The 22,493-nt window shown below is 38.1% G+C and overlaps 1 protein-coding gene across 1 annotated transcript; it reads right to left on the bottom strand.

Moving 5' to 3' along the window:
• Positions 1–1,327: 1,327 nt before the first annotated feature.
• On the bottom strand, positions 1,328–6,992 carry RBOHA (respiratory burst oxidase homolog A). Its single transcript, XM_088980308.1, has 10 exons — positions 6,162–6,992; positions 5,792–5,954; positions 5,635–5,683; positions 5,392–5,505; positions 4,436–5,251; positions 4,252–4,347; positions 4,015–4,130; positions 3,716–3,892; positions 1,918–2,450; positions 1,328–1,778 (listed from the first exon to the last, which is right to left on the bottom strand). Exons 1-10 carry the CDS (start codon positions 6,763–6,765, stop codon positions 1,669–1,671), a joined length of 2,778 nt encoding a protein of 925 aa, XP_088836434.1. The 5' UTR covers positions 6,766–6,992; the 3' UTR covers positions 1,328–1,668.
• Between the last annotated feature and the right edge of the window lie 15,501 nt (positions 6,993–22,493).

The raw sequence follows: 22,493 nt of genomic DNA, 5'->3' as shown, positions 1-22,493 counted from the left end.
AGACTGGTATGGATGTGTGTGTATTTATAAGTCGAACTCAATTCCTGGTCTCTGTTACAATCAACTAGAGACTTCACCAGCTAGGTGGCACCTACAAACCTTTAACTTTCTGTGCAACTATATGAGGAGCTTTATCTCCCTGTCTCTTCACATTGATTGGAATTCGATTTCTATCAAAAGAAAAAAAAAAAAGAATGATTAGAATTCAGATGGGCTACAAAGTCATGCGTAACGGGCTATGGGACCAATCGGGAGTGAACACACCAATGTTCTGTATACGTAAGGAGTGGGTTCCATGTGTACAGAACACTGGCGTGTTCACTCTTGAATGGACCCATAGCCCGTTGTACTCAATTTTGTTTGTAGCTCATCCCATTCCACTTGATTAAACATAACATGATCAAAATCTGTACAATACCACAAAATACTATCCAAAATATTGAGAAAAAAAAGACCATGGTATGGATTGCTTTCCTTCTTTAGTAACCAGCTGCACCGTAGTCAATGACTCTTTCAACTACAAATATTCTTCAATCCACTACTTTTAGCAAACGCCATAGAAAAATAAACTGCCAAGAGTTTGGCCTTAATGACTCCCCCCAAAATATTGCAAGTACAACATGCAGTCCCAGAAAATACCTTCATCAATTCTGATGAGTGATGACAAAGCCATAGGAGGCCTGGTGTTCAGTCACAATTCCTTTATCATAAGTTTCCAATTCACTTGCACATCATGCGAAACCATTCCTCGTTAACAAAAAGTAATCGGTGTTAGGATCTATTCTCTACCATCCATGATGCATCACGAGATTCACGACCTAGCTTCTCTTTTCTTTTTCTTTCTTTTTTTGGCCGGGGGAGTAGAAAAAGTTAATTTTGTAACACAGAAGCAGAAGCTCTTTTTAAATCTATCCACAGGGACAGACTAGAAACTAGAGACTACAGAGGGATGGATGGAAACTATTCCTTTTTCTTGTCCTCTGTTATCTCTCCATCTGCCTTCTACGTGCGTATTAGAATTTTAATGGTATAATTAGCAATCTTAACGAATTTCAAAAAGCCATCCATAAAAGCACAACATAAACCGATTTTAATTTTATTAGTAGCTATTAGTCCTTTGTAAGTATGTAAATTACATTCATAATAAAACTGTACAAGTCTTTTATAAATTATTTTGGAAAACTCGGGACTAACCATCTACTATTTTAAAATATATAATATATCCCTTGACTCACAATTTCTTACCTGCGAATTGAATTTGACTATGATACAAAAAATCTCCTTGAACATAAGAGTTGTTGATAAGCAATGCCAAAGGCAGCCGTAATGTAGTAATTTAGTAGAAGAGTTATATTATAATAACAATAGTGAAATATAGTTATTTACATCCGGTATCCAGGAAATAGAAGAGTTCCTGACTTACAGTTTTTTGCCTTTTGGGCCACTATATCAGCTAACTGGTTAAACTTCCTATTTACAATGTAAATATAGAGACAAATTACAAATAGACTCAACGCGTTTTACTTTTACCTACAGAACCCCATTTGAATAATCTGAGTGAGGGGGGGAGGGGGGGGGTTGGTCGCACTATAGGCTATAGCTTCCTCCATTAATAAAGGGATTGGATGTTCGGTTGGTGAGCTTCCAAATCTTCATGCGCCCGCTCAGTCAAAAATTCTCTTTATGAAAATCGAATTTGGTGGACGTTTTGTGGGAGAAGTCCAAGGCTAGCTGCCGTAGCTCCTTGGTTAGTGCTGGTGCTCCACAGTAGAAAACTCCTACATGCATAAATTGTAAACAAATTAATCAAATCAAACAGGTTAGTAATATTTGATTTCAGAATATTTTATTAATTTGCATGTGAATGCCGAGTGTAAATTACTAAAATTATTAAAAAGGGCATTATTCAATACTCACCAACTCGGGCATCTCCGTGCTTGAGCGCAATGCGCTTGTATACATTACGCCAGTTGGGCTTGGCGAAGTGGGACTTGACACGGGTACCAGACACAACGTCGACCCCATTCTTGGCATGGTTAAGGGATTGAAGCATGACAATGAGGGCCGATCTTGCGTCTCCTTCCTCATAGACGCTGGTGCAGTAATTGTGGAGCTCGATGACGCCCTCGTGGTCCATCTCCGCCACTTCGTTCATGACCCCTTTGAACCAGTCGAACGAACCCTGTTCCCTGGTGACCCAGTAGAAATAGGCCCTGCTCGTCTTAAAGCTATTACCTTTCCTCTTTTGAGGAGGGGTTGCTGCCTCTAAAACTAAAGCTGTCGACGCCTCTTCTTCTTCTTCCATGGCTTTGATATCGTTGACGATATCCTTTACAATGCTGATCATGGGTGTGGCCCCAATTCCCAGCCCCACCAGCAACACTACATCGTATTTCTTGTAGTCCTGCGCTGGCGCCCCGTAAGGACCATCGATCAACACCCTCGGGAAACTGTTTATCATCAACATATTAATGATAAAATTAAAATTATATTATCATTATTATTTGTTGGATTAAATTAATATTAATTAATAATTTAATAGAATGCACGCACTATTGATCCATTTATATATATATGCCCCATTTGTGTAAGTTGGACAGGTTGGGAAGGCTTTAACTTTAAGCTCAATCCAGGCCCTTTCTAGGAACTGGGCCTAAGGTCTCAACACGAGGTCCAAACTGTCCAAACAGGCCCAACCCACATTGAAATTGAAATTGATGAAGATTGAGCTCGGGCCCAGGTCTTTTTTTATAGGAAAAAACTTAGGGGCTACACAAGAAGGGGGAAAAATCTGACTGAGATCCTTTGGAACGGGTTTGCAATCTCCAGACAACTTTGATACAAATGTATGAAATATTCATGTAAATTATGTGTCCATATGTAAATGTATATAGCCAGACTGGGCTCAGGCCAGATTTGGGTTACCTAAAGGCTAGACTGGAAGATAAAAAAAAAAACCCAAAAAATTGAGCCCAACCAGGTTTGAAGACCAAAAATTCAAGCCCAGTCTATATAAAATTTTGAATTGAGTCGGTCTAGACTCAGGTTAGGTCCACCCAATTGCATCCCTAACTTTTAAAGCCGAGAAGTGCAAGGCCCAAGTGAGTTTTGTGCTTGGCTTTGTGATTTTAGGAATTAAAAGTGTTTTGACGTTAGATTTTTATATTTCTAAAAACAACTATTACCAAAATACTCAGAATTTTGTTTTCCCACATCAAATCTCAAAGCTTAAAGGCAAAAATTCATCCAAACGTAGCCTAGCTAATTGGTTAAGAAGATAAAAAGTCAAAGGTGGGTTGGCCAATATCGTCACAGTTTTCTCACTAAAGCAAAGATATTTTCTATCCCTAGGTTGCTCTCCATCTCAAAATATTAAAAGGATGAGGAAAAGTGTTGAGGTGGTGGGGGTACGGGCACATGGGTCACATGGGTCCTTAATGCAAATGCGACACATTTCATTAAATACAGTGGAACATGGATTCTAAGTTCTTCTCCCTTTTTTTTTTTTTTTTTTTCTTTGCGTACGTGGAAGTAGAAAGAACCCCATATATCTAGTCCAGACATCCAGTAGAGTAGTAGTGGAGGAAACCATAATTGGATGTGGGACACTGCGCACGTACGAGAGAGAGAGAGAGGTTGGCATATATCATTTTCATCTTCTCCAAGTAAGTCTATTACATTAGCCTTTTACCTTTATAAAAAGTTAGAAACTTACTTTGGGGTTCCCAATCCTTGCATGTAATCAGCCCGAAGTAGACCACTTTTATCCCCCGTCGGTGGCTGACACACCTGAGAGAAAACGGTTTTGAGCTGCCGTGTCCAGTCGCCGAGAGTTCGGATGTGAACGCTGAGATAGTCATCTCCGGGAGCCGACGTGATGGAAAATGGGTGCCTATATATATAAATGTTATTGATGTTAATTTGATCGAGTACTTACTTGTACGTACAGTCTACACTACAATATGTAGTATGCACAGTCAATCACAAAATACACTTGCTAATTTAACAAATTACCACTCAAAGGAAGAAACCGCAGCACAGTTGACAAACATGTATTGACCACTCTTGTATTTGAATCCCTGTGGCTTGGACATGTGCAACGCCAACACATTTCCCGGGTAAACAGCAACCTAAAGGAAAAGCCGGCCCTTATTAACTTAAAGTTGTAACCCTAATATTAATTACATTATTGATTAAGATTTGATGCATGGGCTAGCCAGCTGGTTCCCTAATTAAATAAGTAGTACGTACCTTGAGGATTTTAACGGGTTTGATGCTTGATCTGAATGCCCTGATCAGCCTTTCGCAAGTATAGAGAGTCACAGGAATGGCCAAATACATCCATGTCTGCCCATGCATGCATCATCAGTACTCGATCGATCATAATTATTTAATATTAAGAATTTATTTAAAAGAAACAAGGTGGTGGAGGTACCGTTTTCTTGTCCCATTCCTTGGTGAGATAGAGTTTGATGCCATGGACGATGAGGAGAGCGTAGACAATGACGAAGAGGTGATGGGAGTACCAGAAAGCATTGAAACCGGTGAGCTTTTTCAAGGGGTGGGGGAGGTTGAACCTGCCTCGCCTGAACCACGGCGTGGCTAATGTAAATGCTATCCCCATCAACACCACCATTATAATCCCAGTCACCCCTTCCACCCCTTTCACAAACCACCAGTAGCTCGATGGCTGCTCTTCCCCAAAGTATGCCGCCATTAGCTCATCATATTTCTCTTTACTTGCCGACATTAGCCGTGGGAAATCGCACGTCAAGTGAGCTCCCACATGAATTCCCGTCCCCACTGCGATCCCCGCCGCGATTACCTTGTGGAAATTGAGATTATCATCCAACGGGACCACCACTCCCAATTTGGTCTTATTCCTCACCCAGGTAATGGTGTTCCGGCACACTGGCAGCAATATCAGTGCCATGTTCAACTTGAGTGTCTCGGCCGCACCCTTGGCCATGCACACACAATACCCCATCACCTCATACGCTGCTCTCTTCTTATACTGTATAAACTTGTACGCAAACAGACCCCATACCATTCCGAGCCACACCCCCACTACCCATACTCTTTGCCAGTTATCCACTAACCTGTAGCTTATCTTTCCAACCCATCTTTTCACTGGGTTGCTCTCTTCATTGGGCTTCAGCTTCTGGCTCAGCATCTCACTCAGATTCCGACTCTCTCCTCCTCTTATGGATTGATTTGGAGCTTGCAACAGTAGCAACTCCAAATTGTGAATCTGCACCCACCCCCATCAAATTAACATTAATTTCTCAAAATTATTAAGTACTTAAGCACAACTACCAGCTAGCTCATGTTCATTCAGTCCAATTCAACTTTGTTTTGTTAAAAAAAAAAAAATCATCCATCGATCTTTACCATAATGTAGCCATGGTTGTCTGGGTCCAACTCTTCCATGATCAAGGCAGCATATTCTTGGGCTTGTTTCTGTATGGTAGATAGCTTGTTTGCAGAAGCGCTGAGACTGATAATCTGTTTCAAAACATATGAATTAATTAGTAATATTTGATTTAATTATCTCTTTTCTTTTAATTAAATACGTACCCAGACGACCCAGAAATATAATTAAAGAATTCCTTTTAATTATTAATTCTGAAATACCTCTCTGACTTCTTCTTCGGTTATTCTCCCATCGGCATCTTTGTCCACCCTGCTTCCCAATAGAGCATTAAATTAATATTTAAAACTTATTACTTAGAGAAGAGATTAATTTATAATTGAGTCAGTAGAGTACAAGCTAGAGTGGCTAATTATTTACATGTCAAAGAAAGTTTGAAGCCTGGAGTCGAAGCTTTGATCAGAGATCTGGTCCCAGAACTCCTGGAGTTGAAGCTTGGTAATGGAGTCTCCTGTGATGCCCCTCTTCCGAGCCAGCGCGTCGAAAAGCTCATCCGCGAACTCTTTGGAATCCTTGTTCATTCCTGCGACATTATAATTACAACATTATTTAAGAAGAAAGAGTTAATTAAAGGGAACAGAGTTGACTCGATCGTTTCACACGTTCTTGTTAATTACCGAGCCGACCCAACGCCCAAGGTAACTAATTCGGACAAATTAATTATACATTTATGGTGGAAAATAACGTTGTTAATTAGGTTGCTGCCTGCCGGCTGCCGTGCCGTTGTTACCTATGCATTCCCCGAAGAGGGTTCGGGGCAGAACGCCGTTGGTAGAAGCCGTGAGCTCATCGAAACGTTTCTCAACGGCAAGCCAACCATTACCAGCGGCACCGTCCGTCGTCTTGCTACTGATGAACTTGAGTCCCTTCAAGGCATGGGCAGCAGCCGATTTCGTCCTATCAAACCGAGTGGCAGATGGACGTCTCGTCAAGGAAGCAAGGCGGTTCAGCTCCTGCGAGACCTGTTTGATTCTCAAAGAGGCAGTCCGCATCACGGAGGACCCAAAGGAGGATCTCTTTTCGAGGTTCTTGGCCAACAAAGTGAGCTCGGGGTCTTCGTCGTCTTCACCTCCGGCGGGCTTAACGCTGTGAACGGCGACGGAGTCACCGCGGACGTCGATGGTGATCTCGACGTAGGGATCGTCGTCGGGGATGTTGTTGCTGCTGCTGCAGCTTGCACGACTGACGCTGGAGATGGGTTCGGGGAAGTTGAAGCGCGCGCTCTTTCGTCCTCGTTTGTTTAGAGGGCCGCTTAAAGGGCCACTGAAGGAGGAGCGTTCAGTACCGACGCTCTCAGTGTCGGGAAGAGCTGCTCGGCCATCATCAGTTCCCATTTCTGGAAAAGGAAGAAGGAACGAATAATCCGACGAATCGGCCTGGAGGTAGTCGCTGCCGTTCTGGAAATTGGAAATTAGAGGAGAGAAAGGTATATATATATATATATATATATATATATGCGGATAGAGGAGGAGCGCAGTGGTAGTAGTAGTTGTTGTAGCTGGGTTTTGTCTTCTGTGACCGACTCTTGATTCCTCAAGGCTGTGTATGCTGGTAGACTTTAAGATTCATACTATAATGCATATAATATTAAAAATATAGTACAAATTAAGGGGAAGAATTCGGATAATATACAGTAGGAGTAGTGTTGACGGTCAAATATGTGGGTGGGTCGAGATTTGTATGACACGCGTGCAAAGTGTAATTAAACTGGGTTAGCTAAATAGCTAGCTAGGATTCATAATTCATATTGATTCTATTTGGCTGCCTGCAGCTTCTGCAGCTTAATTGGATTATTTTTAGGCATAATATATATAAAATTATTAATTAGAGTTAATATAGGTGGAAGCTTGAAGTTGATATCCATCAGCCGATTTAATTTAAAGGGAATTCAATTGAAACTTGAAAGGCTACTCCATTGACCCTGAATGAAATGTTTAATTACTTGTTGTTTCACTGTTTACTAAATTACTAGCTGATAATTAACCAATAAACTCATAAATATTTCAGGTGGGTTTCTAAATTAATGATCCATCTAGACGTACGGTCAGCTAGCTAATTCCTGATCAAACTTGGATGTCGTTGCTGTAAATTCCGCATCATGGGAACTGGGAAGGGAATTGAATACCGCCTTTAATTATGCATAGGAGTTAGGACATCCCAAGTACACAATGTAAAATCATAACACTAAACAGAACAGAATGATGAAACGGGATTCATGTAGTGTGGCCCCAAAAAGTTGAAATAAGCAGGCTTTAAATGATCGATGATTGGTTGGTAAATCGTCATTACTGAATTAGTTTGCTACATTAATTAATAGCTAATTTCTGTATTAAAAAAATAAACAGTGTTTGTCAAATACATACATGTAATTGAGTAATTCTAATCAGAGCTGGGCTGATCATATATCTCATTCTGTCTCCCTTCTTGGGAATGGACTATCGTCTAATATAGATATACAGCTAAACACTATAACTTAATTGATCCACCTCTTCAACATTAATATTGGTTCAACGCTAACTACCAGCTGGTTCATATACACATGTATATGTAGGGGTGTCAAATGGACTGGATTTGCTCCAATCCGGTCCAATGTGAGTTCATTACAAATGGACATGGTCCAGAGACTGTTCAATTCGTTCAAATTCCTACTAACTTAGATTGATTTCAACTCAAACCTGGTTCATTGACATTTATATTCTTATCTTTAATCAATGGACCAGATATTGGCTTAATCCAATATAAATTCATTATGGACAGACCAAGTCCAATCCAATATGTCATATTGGTCCATTTAAATTCAGTATGCCTTATTAGTCCGTCCAATTCATCCAAATAAATTTTGATTTAGACGGAATCCAACCCATTACCGATCCATTGACATCCCTATTTATATGTTTATTTTAACTCCATTTTTATTGGAAGCTAACTAGGACTAGGAGTAAAACGCACCCACATTCCATAGGCCCACAGCTGAGGCAAAGGTACCCTATTATTTAGTATATAGAGGGGTCTTGGTTTGTTTGTTTGTTTGTTTGTGGGTATGACCATATGGGTAGGGTACAGACAGACAGACCTACCTAACTTTTGGCTTTTCTTTTTTCATTTTTTGTTGTGTGTTTTTAGCCAAAAGAAAAAGGTACGTCATACAAACAACACCTGCTGTCTCTCTGTCTGTCTATCCTTGTTCCTCCCTTAGTCCCGTGATTGTAGCAAATTAAAGCAATGGGTCCCCTTAATTCTCCACGTTTAAATGGCACTCTCACACTACTCTATTAAGTCTGATTACAAAAGACCAAGCCCATATTTACTATATTAGAAAGACAAAAGGGGCTTGCAGAACTGGATTTAAAAACTCTTGAATAACCACATTTGGCCACTATATGAGCTGCGTGATTTGCTTCCCTCATAAAGAACTGAATCTTGTATTTCCTTCTAGAGATGGCTGTTTGAATATCCTTATAATAAAAGAGGATGTCAGGATCTTCATAACCTTCTATAGCATTAATCATTTTAACAAGAAAATCACAGTCTAATTCAAAACATAGATCTGAAAGATTCATCCTATCTGCAAAGAAAACTGCCTCTAGAAAGGCTTGAGCTTTCGCTTTAAGAGGCAAAGAAGCTTTACTTGGACCAAAACCTTCACCCCAGCAGCAACCCTGATAGTCTCTAATTATAAAGCCAAAAGAAGCTTGCCCAATTTTCTCCAAAAAACCACCATCAACATTGATTTTCATAATCCCCTGACTTGGTGGTAACCAAAAAGAGTTTTTCTTGAACTTACTAGTCTTGGAAGAGCCTTCTAATCTCTACTAGCAGAGATGATATCTCTCCACTATTGACCTACAAATAAAGGAGATAACTACAAGGGGATTTGAATTTTCACTCCTTCCAAATTCCCCATAACTCTAAAGCAATTTCTACTAATTTGTCATGATGGGTCTTTCCTAGTTGAAGGAATATATTCATTAACTAATCTTTGAAGACTGAAAAATTTTGCCCATAATCTGGATTGATGCTATAGCACGAGCCCAACCAAATGCATCTTGACTTACCACACAGGAGCAAAGCATGTAGAATTGACTCAAGGTCTTTTCCACATCTTTCACAAGTACTAGAGATTTCTAATCCTCTTTTTGCAACATTTTCTTTGATTGCTAGTCCATTGACACATCATCTCCAAAGGAAGTGTTTGATTTTTTGTTCAATTGGGAGACCCCAAACAAGTTTCCAAAATTTTTTATTTTCTTCTTGTATTGAGTCCTCATTATATTCTTGATTTTCTTCTTGTACTTGTTTTGCTAGGAAATAGGCAGACCTCACCGAGAATTTTCCATTCTTACTCCCTAACCAAATTAATTTATCATCCCATGGGTTTGAAGGAATCTCCATTTCTATGGTTTTTTAGGCAAATGCAGGGGGAATATAAGAGTTTATTTTTTCAGTGTTCCAGCTTCTACTATCCTGATTGATTGAAATCGTTTATGTTTGGAATCCATGGGTCATCCCAAATTTTAATGTTAGTTCCACTACCCACTTTCTAGCTAGACCTGTTCATGGGTTGGGCCAGGCTGGGCTTTTACTCTTTATAAACAAGATTTTGTTAGGCCCGAGCTCGAGCCCAACCCGACCAGCAGACCTACAACTTGGGCCCGAGCCCGACCCTAATAAAAAGCCCGAAGCTCGACCTAACAAAAAGATAGGTCGGTGCCTGTGTTTGTGTCTGTGTTCTCCACCGACCAAAGAATAAGAGAGGAATAGAACAAAAGGGTAAAGAGAAAGGACTCGTCACCAGTGCCTGAGTTCGCATCTAATAAATAAACCGAGATGAGATTCTGAGAGTGAGAATGAGAAATGAAAAGAGGAACAACCGAACAATGAAAAGAGAGAGAGAGAGAGAGAGAGAGGATTCACCGTCGGTGCCTAAGTTTGCGTGACTCGCATATAATAAATGAGCTCCTGAGATTGATTCTAAGAGAGAAGGAGAAGTGAGAAGAGAGAGAGGATTAGAGGACTCACCAGTCACCACCGGAGTTCACTGGTTGCATTGATTTTGTCTTCCTGAGAATGTTTGGCTATGTGAGGTTGTGACTGAGAAGGGAGTTCGTTCGGCTAAGAGAAAGAGATGAGTGATAAGATAGGGGTTGAGAAGAGATGGGTTAATATTTAGGGTTAGGGTTTAACTTATACAAAAGTTGGACCGGACTATGCTTTTTAAACAAATCCTGAGCCCGACCCATAAAATAGTCAGGCTTGGGATTTTAGGCCCGAGGTCAAGCCCGCAGGCTAAAATGCATGCTCAAGCCCGTCCGGGGGCTGGGCTGGCCCGTCAAGCTACCTGGTCCATGAACAGGTCTATTTCTAGCAAATACTCTTTTTTAGAATTTTCCTTCCTTCCAAAATGCTCCTCCAACCCCATGAAGGTTGGTTTCTGAGCTTTGCATGGGTACAATTGTGCTCAAGATAATATTTTACTTTTAGAACTCTTGCCCATAAGCTTGTGGTATCAAAACAAAGCCTCCATGCTAATTTGGCAAGCATAGCAAGGTTAAAAGCACTAGGACCTCTGAAGCCTAAGCCCCCATTTGTTTTGTTTTTACAGATTTGATTCCAGTTTACTCATCTTACTTTCCTTTTATCTTTTTTATCTCCCTACCAGAGGGATTTTTGGCTTTTCGTTAAAGAATTACATATGCTTTTAGGGAATAAGAAGCAAGACATGCAGATTTGATTCCGTGTCACGTTGTATAACCAATAAATAACCAAACAACATGATGCATCCCCAAAGCATTATACCCATTTCTCAAAGTTTCTTATTCTTATTCCTCAATTTCAATTCATAGGTGGCCTCTCCATTTCTGATCGATCGACTCCAAAAGATTAAGGTTGTATTTGGTAACATTACCATTACCATTTGAAGCTCAAAAGTTTAAAGAGGCAATGTCCTTAATTTCATGTTAAAATGCTAATACAAAACAATGTTTTGGCATGAAATTATTCTGGTTTATACTTGTTGATTATATAATTAGGCATTGAACAAACGTTTTGAGCTGGCATTTGGCATAACCACATCAAACATTTTAAATGAAATGTTTAATTTATACTTAATGTGACTACCACCCTACTACTATATTGACTTTCATTAAGATTTAGGGGATACTAAAATATATTTCTACACTGCCACATAAGATGCCAACTAAGAGCTATGTCAGTGGATTGTTTCTTCAAAATTCAAAACGATGTTTGGTATGGAGTATGGAGGTGTTGGGATTCTATTTAAAATCCATATCAGAACCATGAGTTTCAAGTAAAACACTAACAAAACGTACGTGTTTGGTTGGACCATTTGAGGTACAATGATCCCATCTCACAACACAACCAGCTGAAATGGCAGTTTTTGATGTGATTCAAGTAGAAATTTTCCTACAATGCCTAGCCAGCATTTATCATTACCCAACATGTTTTAAGATAAAAACAGACACACTATGCTTGAGTAGTGTGACCTATATCTATTTAGGATTAATGAAGACTAAGAGATAACTCAATGTGGTATCTTCTTTTACCTTAATTCAATAATTCAAAACGTAGGAGAGATTGAAGATGATATCACTTATAGAATTAGAGTAGGAAAAGCAAAATGGAAAGGTGAATTTGGAATCATAAGTAATAGGTTAATACTATTTTAGCTAAAAGGAAAATTCTATGAAACAGTTGTATGGCCATTGTATGAAACAGAATGTTAAACAGTCTTGAAACATGTGAAAAAAATGATGAAAATACAAATGCTTAATAATTGAATGATAAAACTAAAAAGGAAATTATTACAAATTAAGTCTTAGTGAGGAACCTAGGAATAACTTCAATAGGTGTAAAATGAGAGGAGGTAGATGAAATGATTTGGTCCATGTGAGGCCAATCTAATATAGGTGGTGTTTGGTATCGATGTTGTTGCTCTAAAAAATGATGATATATCAGCGTTAAAGTAGAAAAATCGATGCTCCAAAAAACAGTAACATGTTTAGAACCATTTTTCCATAAAAAAATGGTGCCTCAAACCATGCCTTGAAAATTGAAAAGACATGGTTTGAGAAACGCTGAATTCAATGTTTTTTTCAATTTAGAGCTCGTTGCTGCCAACAAGGACATGATGTGGCACTGACATGGATTTCTTATAATGGGTACCAATGTTGAAAATAAATATGGAGCACTGGTACCAAACAGAAGATGTTGTTGCTCCAGGAAACGTCTTACCTGGCAGCAACATTTCTAAACAAAAAAAAAAAAAGACACTGTTTTCTCATAAAACAGTGCTTCCAACCCACACAAAATGATGAGCATCGATGTCAAACATATACCTAATCATTTACAGTTAATACTCAAGCATAATTCAAGGAAATTGTGAAAATTTTACCCATCGTCAAAATAACAGTTTATACTTCAAATGACTTTCATGGCTCCTTTGTCATAAGGGATTTAACTTTTGCCATGTTTCTTTGGTAAAATAAATAAGTTGACGCTTTAAAATAGAAATGTCTAATGCTAGCAAAATATTAAGTAAGCATTTTGGTTTTTTATTTTCCCAAAATATTCACATATAGCAATATATCATAAAAATTAATAAAAAAGAAGAAATGTCTTATAAGAGTACTATCAAATATCAATAAAATAAGTAAGAAAATTTCCAAAATTTTAAATTATTTCATTGTGGATCCAAGGTATGAAATAGCTTACAATTCTGAAATTTAAAATACCAGTTTAATCAACTCCATTCCACTTGGTTTATCTTTCTTTTTTTATTTGTTCTTTTCGAAAATTTAAAATATTTGGCAAGTAAGATTGTCATAACGCATTAATATTCATGCATCTAAACAAAATAGATTCCATCTAAGATAAAAATATTATATTTGAAGGAGAATATGACGATGATGATGACTTACAAAAATCATATGAGAAACGATTTTAGAAAGGAAATAGTTTGACCGAAATCCTGATTTGGTTGGTTTTACTGGAACCCGCTACGTGCTTCTTACTTTCTAATGGTGTCATCAAGGGTCAGTGTAGCCGTTGCTAAGTTTTATTATAACACTAGTGGAGAAGCCCGTGCGATGCACGAGTGAAAATGAATGAAAAAATAACAGTTAAAACTATAATTAAAACTATAATTAAATTCATTAATGTAAATCAAGTATAATAAAGAAAATATAATTTGGGATGAAAATATCGACTTGACCGCAATTTGGGAAGAACTTGGGTTTAGGCCATTAAAAAGTGATTCGATTGATTTTTGACAATTTATAATTATTTTTTTGCTATTACTTTCTCATCTGTTTGTATGCGTGTTATCTACTACCTTTCGTGTCCTTTTTTGTATTGTCTTTAATTTGCACTTTTTGTATTCGTGTCCTTCCAAACTGAGCCTATGATGCAGAAAAGATACTTGATCAATCAAAACCCACTCATGAATTTTGATAAATAACACTATGTTCTCTACCTTGTTTATGATTCTGATTTATTGATCAGTTGTTTTTGGGTTATTATATCTTTTCCATATCATAATCGAACTCATCCACAATCAGGGCAAGCTGGTGCTTACACCATTCCAATAGCCTTTTGTAATCTTGTATTGGAAATATTTCCCCATGAAATAAAGCACATAATCATGGAGATATTCCTAGTACAATGCTATAAGGGTTTTTTCAAGGGGCTTTGCGCTGACTGAAGCTATACTTGTCGTTTGGGACTTGGGACTTGGGAGGGCTCAGCTTTGGTTCAATTGGCTTTAAAGAAGCAGTTGGAAGAGTATTGTCCCGAGAGCAGTCTAAATTAAAAGTGATCATCGGATGGGCCGGGCTGGGCCTTGATCTAAGTAGCTGTACCATATCTAAAATTTGTCCATTCAGATTTCTTAATTTTACCAAACATTGCTTGTAATCACCCCAAGTGGGCCTTACCTTGCACACCCAAAAGCCACTGCGTAAAAGCCTTTGCAAATGGGCACTAAGTTGCCGAACTGCCACTGAATGTCTCTCCTATGAAGTTTCTTTTCATGGCTTCCGTCAATTTCTCTTGGCTTAAACAAAATTTGCCTAACAGTTCCCTTTTCTTAAAGAAACAAAAAAGACCTTATACTGTGTTTGGTTTGAAGGATTAGGGGATTCTTTACAAACCTTGTATGAGTTTTCCTACTTTTTCCTTCAAAACAACGTTTAACATAGCCTACATGTTTAAGGAAAATTTCTTCATTGAAACACCTCCATTCTCTATCATTAAATCCTATGTTCAAGGTATTTTTATTCATCATCAATAAAATTTTATTAATTAAATCTATATCTAATAACTTCAACAATATAAATTATGTGTTTTTAAAATCAAAACAAAGTCAGACCATTCTTCTGTCTAGGTGGTGGATTAGTTTAATTATCCAGTTCACATGGATTAAGCCATAATGTCATAATTAAATAAAATAAAATTTAAAAAATATAAAAACATAAAGAAATATTAAATATAAAAAAAAATATGGGAGTTTTGTATAAATAACATTTAGACATGCATCTAGTGTTATACATTCGTCATAGTAAACAAAAATATGATTTTTTCTATTAATGATGGAAATGAAATATAAAATTTATAATTGGTCCGAACACAAGACCATGATGTCATATAATTTAAGAATAAAAATTAAAAAATATAGAAACATGATAATAATAAAAAATACAGAAAAATGTGTAGATAACATTTTCAGATCTCTAATATTATATATTCATCATATTAAACAAAAATAATGTGGTAAATAGGAATTCTTTTTCTTAATGATAGAAATGGAATTAAAAATTAAAAATAAGTTGAACACAAGATTTTTCTTCATGTACATCCTCTCCATGGTTTATCTGTTTGGGTAAAATGAGTCAACCTCATAATTAAAAAATAGATAGAAACAAAAAATATAGAAGATATAATTTTTTTTGTAAAGAATTTTGTGCATATATCTAATATTATATATTTATAATAGTAAATAAAAAAAGTATGATAAATAAGAATTATTTTATTAATTATGAAAATGGAATACAAAAATTTAAATACACTAGTACACCATACTTTGATTACTTATTTTTCTTCATGGATTTTAAAATGGCATTGAAAGTCTAAATCCATAATTATAATATCACTTGAAATTGTCCCATGCAATGCATGCAAAAATTTGCTAGTGAACTCATGTGAAAATAAAAGCTTTTTTTTTTTTTTTTGCCTGATCCAATAGGTTGGCCCATGGTGTCATAAAAAAATTAAATAGATAATACATACAATACAAAATATAAAAAATATAAATTTTGTAAAAAAAATTGGACACATCTCTAATATTATATATTCATCATATTAAAACAAAATTAAGTACAATAAATAAGAACAAGCAGTTTGATGGTGAAATGGGCTTGCAATTGTAGTTGGGTGAAAAAGTTAACTAATTTGACCTACTAATTCGACTATAAATTGAAAGCATTGATAAAACCTTCTAAAAATTGATCGATACCACATTTGTCTGGTGGATTTGCAGTTTAGCCATCTAAACTAAACAAATTACCCTAATAATTATAATGACCGACCTTTAGAAATTTTCTTGTTCAGACATGCCGTTGCTGCTTCTTTATAAAGAAGTATCACATAGTTGCCTCCGCTAAAGAAGTGATCATTTCAAATAGTGCATGACCCATATGAATAATAATCAAACCCTTCTGATTTAATTTCCTAATTCAAATAAAATATTGATAGTAGAGGATTTCAACTGGTTAATTGATGCGATTTTCATTCTTTTAGATAAAGTGGATCATTAATTGCAAAATAAATTTGATTTAATCTCAAAAATTAAATATGAAATCATCTATAAGAAATATTAAATAGGAAATGAAACTTGAATTCATCATGATTCATGAGTAGAGAATCCCAAACTAAATAATGGTTGTTGTTTCCTTGTAATTAATATTAGAGGAGGCCCCTGCGATTACAACATTACTATGCTACATTAAAAAAACAATGGTTTTTTAATAAGAAAATTGTAATTATTAGTATAAAAGTATTGAAACTCATATATAAGACTTAAAAGAGATTATCATGTATTCATTTTTTAAATATTGTTTCAGTAAAACATCTCATATAAAAGGATTAATGCAATCATACAGTGATAGTTTTGAGTTCTACTTCAAAGTTTTTTATTGTTTCACATCGAGAATTCCCAGTTGACTCAGACAGTAGCATCGTTCGACTCGAGAACCATCCAGGCAACCGGTTTCGTTTTACCCCAAACTCGGTCCCTAGCCAAAAATCATTGAACCAGTCAATGAACCGTTGACCCAGGCGGTTAGTCCATTCAACGGTTTTTGGCCATTTTATTTTTTAAATTTTTTAATATTTTAATTTTTGTTGTTAGAATGAGCCATCCATTCGAACCGGATGGTCGAACCGTTGACCTAGAAACCAGTAGCCAGAACGGTTCCATTTCTGGGTCGTTTTTTCTAGATGTCAATAATTAGACGAAATAACTTTGTAGTCATAGTCATGGGAATGGTGGACATTGCAAGGGATTCCAAAACTTTGAATGATAAATCCAAAGTGACCTTAAACACATAAAAAAAATTGGCAATAAATCCACCAAACTGTAAAACCCAAAGAAAAAAAAATCAGAAAATCGAGTTCAAAGTTCTGCTTCGAAAGGAGCTAAGCATACATTCAATCAAAGAAAAGGACAAAGCAGATCGTCTTGTAAGGAAAAAAAAAACATTACACAAGAAACCCAAAGAAAAAGAAAAAGGGAACAAATAAAATGGTGGTAAACCCTAGACTGTTTTGGAGGATTTTGAAGAAGAAGACTAAACACAAAAAAAAGCAGAAAATGAAAAAAAAGGACCATATCACACGCGCTAGAAATAGTAGAAGAAACCTTTGAATAGTGAAAATCCAAAAGCACAAAAAAACATGGTTTTCAAACCGTCGTTGACCCGGACGGATGAACATTTTGGCTCGGGAATTGTCCAAGCAAACAGTTTCATTTTATCCCAATCCTGGTCCTTGGCTAAAAACCGTTGAACCGATCAATGACCCATTGACCCAAGCGGTTGAACCGTCAACCTATTGACCCGTTCAATGGTTTTTGGCCATTTTTTATTTTTATAATTTTTGTTGTTAGAATGGGCCATCTGTTCGAACCGGGCAGTCGAACCGTCGACCCGAAAATCGGTGGCCAGAACAGTTCTGCTTTCGGGTCGTATGAATCATACGCTCGAATGACATAACACGTATGATACTGCTTAATGGACCTCATACACTCAATTTTTTGCATGTAATTTTTGTTATCAGAAACCACCATTTTTTTATTTTTTTTAATTGGGAGTCGTCCAAGAAACTGGTTTAGTTTCACCCCAATCCTAGTCCCTAGCCAAAAACCACTGAATCAGTCAATGACCCATTGACCTGAGTGGTCAAACTGTTGACCCATTCAATGGTTTTTGTTGTCAGAATGGGTTGTCTGTCTGTTTGAACTGGATGGTTGAACCGTCGACCAAAAAATCGGTGGCCAAAATGATTCCATTTTCGGGTCGTATGAATCATGCACTCAAATGACATAACACGTATGATACCACTTAATGGACCTCACACACTCAATTTTTTCCCTGTAATTTTTGTTGTCAAAATGGGACGTTCGTTCAAACTGGATAGTCAAACCGTCGACCTAAAAATCAGTTGATAAAATGGTTCCATAATTTTTTACTTGTAATTTTTGTTGTCAAATCGGGCCATTTATTCGAATCAAATGGTCAAAACGTCAACCCATTAAAGGGCTGCCATTTGGTGAAAGGGGAGACCACCCCTAACCCTTTTGATAAGATATAAGATAAGATAGGCAGTCTTAACTAGTTAAATAGCTAAAATAAAAGCAAAATATTCATATATATATATATATATATATATATATATATATATATATACTTAACATGCGGATAAAAGAGTAGAACTTCGTACCCATGACCCATCATTAAATTGTTGACTAGGTCAATGTTTCAAGGCGTATCGAAATCATTGGCATAAACTCCAAATGATAAGATTGGAGTTTTTGTTTTTTCGGTTGAAAAGCAACCATAAGCATGCCAATGGGGTGGGCTTAGCAAAAACATGGATTCATAACTCGGTCCTATTGGGTTAGGGTTTTGCCATTGTGTTTGATGTTGTGCGATTTGATAGCTCCCTCATGGTAGATAGCTTGGATTCTGGCTGATGAGGTTTCTTGGTCGAGCTGAAAGAACAATGGCAGAATGTTTGGGTTGTTATACCCAGGGTGGGCATTTTGATGCTTAAGTTAGTGAACTGGTGAATAGCTTAGGAAGCGAGAAAGTAGACTTTAAGAGCTAAATCATGTATACCTTTTTTGTGAATTGGTGAACTATGAACTACCGTGAGATCCATGAAACGCATTCGAGATCTCTGGCCCGTTTGATTCAGAGGTGGTTTCATGCCCAGAGATGGATTCCACGAAAGCTAATAATGCTTATCTGGTCATGTCCGAAGCGGGTGGGACCAAGATTAGCTCCATCGATGTGTCATCATGATCCTGGGGAAATTAGAGTCAGAAACCTACTCAAGAAAGAAGTCGCTCGTCACGTTGGTTAGGTCGCTAACCGGATCTGGGCTAGGTTGGTAGAGGCAAGTCGCATTTCGGGCACGTGTTGCGCTAAACTCTTTTCGCCTTTGAATACGAACTATCACATCTTCGATGACCATTTAATCTAACTGATCTTGGCCATTCATAGTTTGACTTGTCTGTCTATAAATAGACCCTTTAGGGTCCCATTTCCATCATACCTGACTTTGAAGTTCTGGTGCATTCTAAGGTCGAGGAGCTTAGCGTTATCAAAGTAGTCGGTGTCATCAGCGAGGTCAGTATGTTCATTTTTTAGGTGTCATCTTCCCTTTGTCCTGCCCTTTTTTCATTATGTCTAGTGTCGAGTCTGGGGAAGAGATGGGTTCGACCTGCCAGGCCAAGGAGGCGTCCTCGACCCAAGAGCGGTAATAAGAGGACTTCATCCTCCTATCAACCACGTAAGAGTAAGTCCAAGTTCGGTCCCATTTAGGTAACTATCAAGGACGTTTACGAACTCGTAGCTCAATATAGGGCTCCAGACCAGTTTGGTTATTCCCTTTCCCATGGGCAGTACCCTTGGGAGCATGATGAGGATGAGATCACTGTCTTCGAGGAGGCCCTAAGGGCGGGGCTTTGGTTCCCCCTTCATCCGCTTATTCCCGAGGTGTTAAACTACTATAACATCAATTTAGGTCAGCTTCACCTGAATTCTATTAGGACATTGGTTGACACCATCTCATTCTATCACCACGTCGACTTCCCTTTAGATGTCGAGACCTTCATCGGCATATGCCAATTGAAGCGAAATCCCTCTGAGATGTATAACTACTACCTATCCTATTGCTCCGAGTGCAAGCTATTGAATGGCTTCCCCTCCAAGGTAGCAGACTAGAAGAGGAAGTATTTCTTCCTTGACCAAAGTGGTAGATGGCAGTTCCCAATGACCTAGATAGAGAGAACTAGGGATATCGGGGAGGATACATTGAGTGAACGGATGCAAATATGGGTGCAGGGCTTAGTGAACAAGAGGTCGAAGCTAAGTGAATTCTTATCTGAGGAGAAGTTGATTCAGGTCGGGCTGAGTCCTTCGAGTAGGTTGTCTTTATAGGCTTGGGCATTTTCCTTTTCCCTTTTGTGATTTGACTCATTTTTTGACTTCTCATGTAGGAAACATGTCATGCATGCTAACTTCCGAGTTATTCCAGGCCATGAAGAGGAAGAAGGGTAAGGTGGCTTCCAAGAGGCTCCTCAAGTCGTTGCTCCCAAGCATTCCAGGCAGAGTGTAATCGAAGTTGTGCTAGTGGTAGATATAAGTTGAGGAAGACCAACCAGAGGGGACCTCGCTAGAATCCGAGGCAACTGCTAATTTGGATGTTGAGGCCATTGTTGAGGAGAAGTGCACCATCATGGACTTCCTGACTGCTCTAGTGAAGAGCAAGGAGGTCGTCTTTCTAGAAGAGGTCACAAAGATCCACGAATCATGCCCCAGTGAGCTCAATGGGAAGCTCATGTGTTGCCTTATGGTGGTATGTTCCTCACCTTCCTCATTGTACCCGTCATGATTTCTGTTCCATACATATATATCTACTCATTTCTCTTTCCTTCTATTTTTTTGTAGGCAAACATCCTGGCATACTCCTTGTTGGGGCAAGTTAAGGGAGGTCTAGTGAGGGCCCAAGCTTTAGAGGAGGCTACAGAGTGTAGGTCTCACCTCGGACGACCTTGCCAACTTGTTAGTAATCTGAAGGCCAACTGGCTAAGCTAGTACAAGAGCGGAGCCACAATGGAGACCTGACGAGGATCGAGAATTTGACCGTGGAGCTAGAGCTCAAGAGTTGAGAGTTGGAGGAAAAGGAAGCTGAACTCACGGAGCAACACTTGAAGTTCATGCTGCTGAGGTCCACGTAGTTGAGGAGTTGTAAGTGGTGTGGTAAGGCTGAGTGCAATTGAGGACCTCAGTGTGCATCACGAGTTGGTCCTACCCCCTTGTGACTACACCATCAACATGTGCGTTATTGGTGGAGTTGTTTATGGAAAACGCCATTGATTGTTGGTAGGGATGTGGTGAGAACTGGCCTTTGTGTAGTGGTTCCCACAAACGACACCAATTGATGTTATGTAATGTGATAGCTCCCTACTAGCAGATAGCTCAGAATTCGGGCTGATGAGGTTGCCTGATCGAGCTGCAAAGAACAGTGTCAGAGGGTTTGGATTGCTATACTTGAGGTGGGCACTTTGATGCTTAAGTTAGCAAATTGGTGTATAACTTAAGAAGCGAGAAAGCTAATAGACTTTGAGAGCTAAATTGTGCATACATTTTTTGAGGAAGGGGATGCCTTTATATAGGCTAACTGTCGTGAGCTCTACAAAATGTGTTCGAGATCTCCAGCCAGTATGATTTAGAGGTGGTTTCACGCCCGGGGATGGATTTCCACGTAAGCTGGTAATGCTTATTTGGTCACGTTCGAAGCGGGTGGGACTGAGATCAGCTCCATTGATGTGTCATCGTGATCCCAGGGAAATCGAAGACAGTAACCTGCTCAAGAAGGAAGTCACCCATCACGTTGGGTAGGTCGCTAACCAGATCTAGGCTAAGTTGGCAGAGGCAGGTTTCCTCTTTATGCCAACTTGACATCTCTCAAGTTGTTCGTAGGTTATCCTACCGAGGTGGGGCCGGGGAGGTTGAGACAGGTGCTAGGTTTCCAAGGTCCACTTATGTGGTGCCAAAATGCAAATAGACAATTCTGTAGTGCCACATGTTGTGATATCATTGGAGGACCAAATCACCCCTCATCAATGTTAATTCATGCCGATATTGCATCACTTAAATATTTGTGTATATACATACTTAATTGAGTATCGATGTAATGGGGGTGGGATAGGTTTGGCATCATAATGGTGAGTTCAGTCAAAACGCGCAAAACCTTGCAATTGAGACCCCTCAAGGCATAAAACAATAAATCCACTATTGCATTGCACCATGCTTTAATTACTTATTTTTTACATTAGAAAAAGCAAGCATGTGCTTTCTACCTACACCTAGGGGTGGCAAATTTTTAACCCAATTGGCTAACCAACCCATTAGTTGTATCCATTTGGTCTTGGGTCGTTAGCGGGTTAGATAGATTATGTTATTTTTCTTCATTTTTTATGTTTTTCTATAATTTTTGTCGTGTTTATTTGCAAATATTATTATTTTTCTTTAGTTTTATATTTCCCTATAATTTATGTTTCTTTTCTTTTTATTTTTGGATAAAATACAAAAACCTCCCCTGAAGTTTCTGACAATCATAAGAACCTCACCTGTAGTTTTACTTTAACAAAAACCTCCACCGAACTTTTAAAGATCTCAACAAAATCCTCCCTTCTATCAGTGATTCAAATGGAAATTGATAAAATTACAAAACTGCCCCAGATTAATAGTCAAAGAATCAA

This window comes from Nelumbo lutea, chromosome 3, assembly GCF_056320005.1.
Source record: "Nelumbo lutea isolate HS-2025 chromosome 3, American lotus-T2T, whole genome shotgun sequence".
In the NCBI taxonomy this organism is placed as follows: Eukaryota; Viridiplantae; Streptophyta; class Magnoliopsida; order Proteales; family Nelumbonaceae; genus Nelumbo; species Nelumbo lutea.
This window is presented reverse-complemented; position numbering and strand designations above follow the sequence as displayed.

Excerpts from the sequence above, each read along its gene's own strand:
- RBOHA (XM_088980308.1), bottom strand. The coding sequence starts at position 6,765 with ATGGGAACTGATGATGGCCGAGCAGCTCTTCCCGACACTGAGAGCGTC. Across the intron at positions 5,684-5,791 it reads CTTCAAACTTTCTTTGACAT|GGTGGACAAAGATGCCGATG; the intron begins GTAAATAATTAG and ends ATTGGGAAGCAG. Across the intron at positions 2,451-3,715 it reads CAAGGATTGGGAACCCCAAA|TTTCCCGAGGGTGTTGATCG; the intron begins GTAAGTTTCTAA and ends GATGATAAACAG.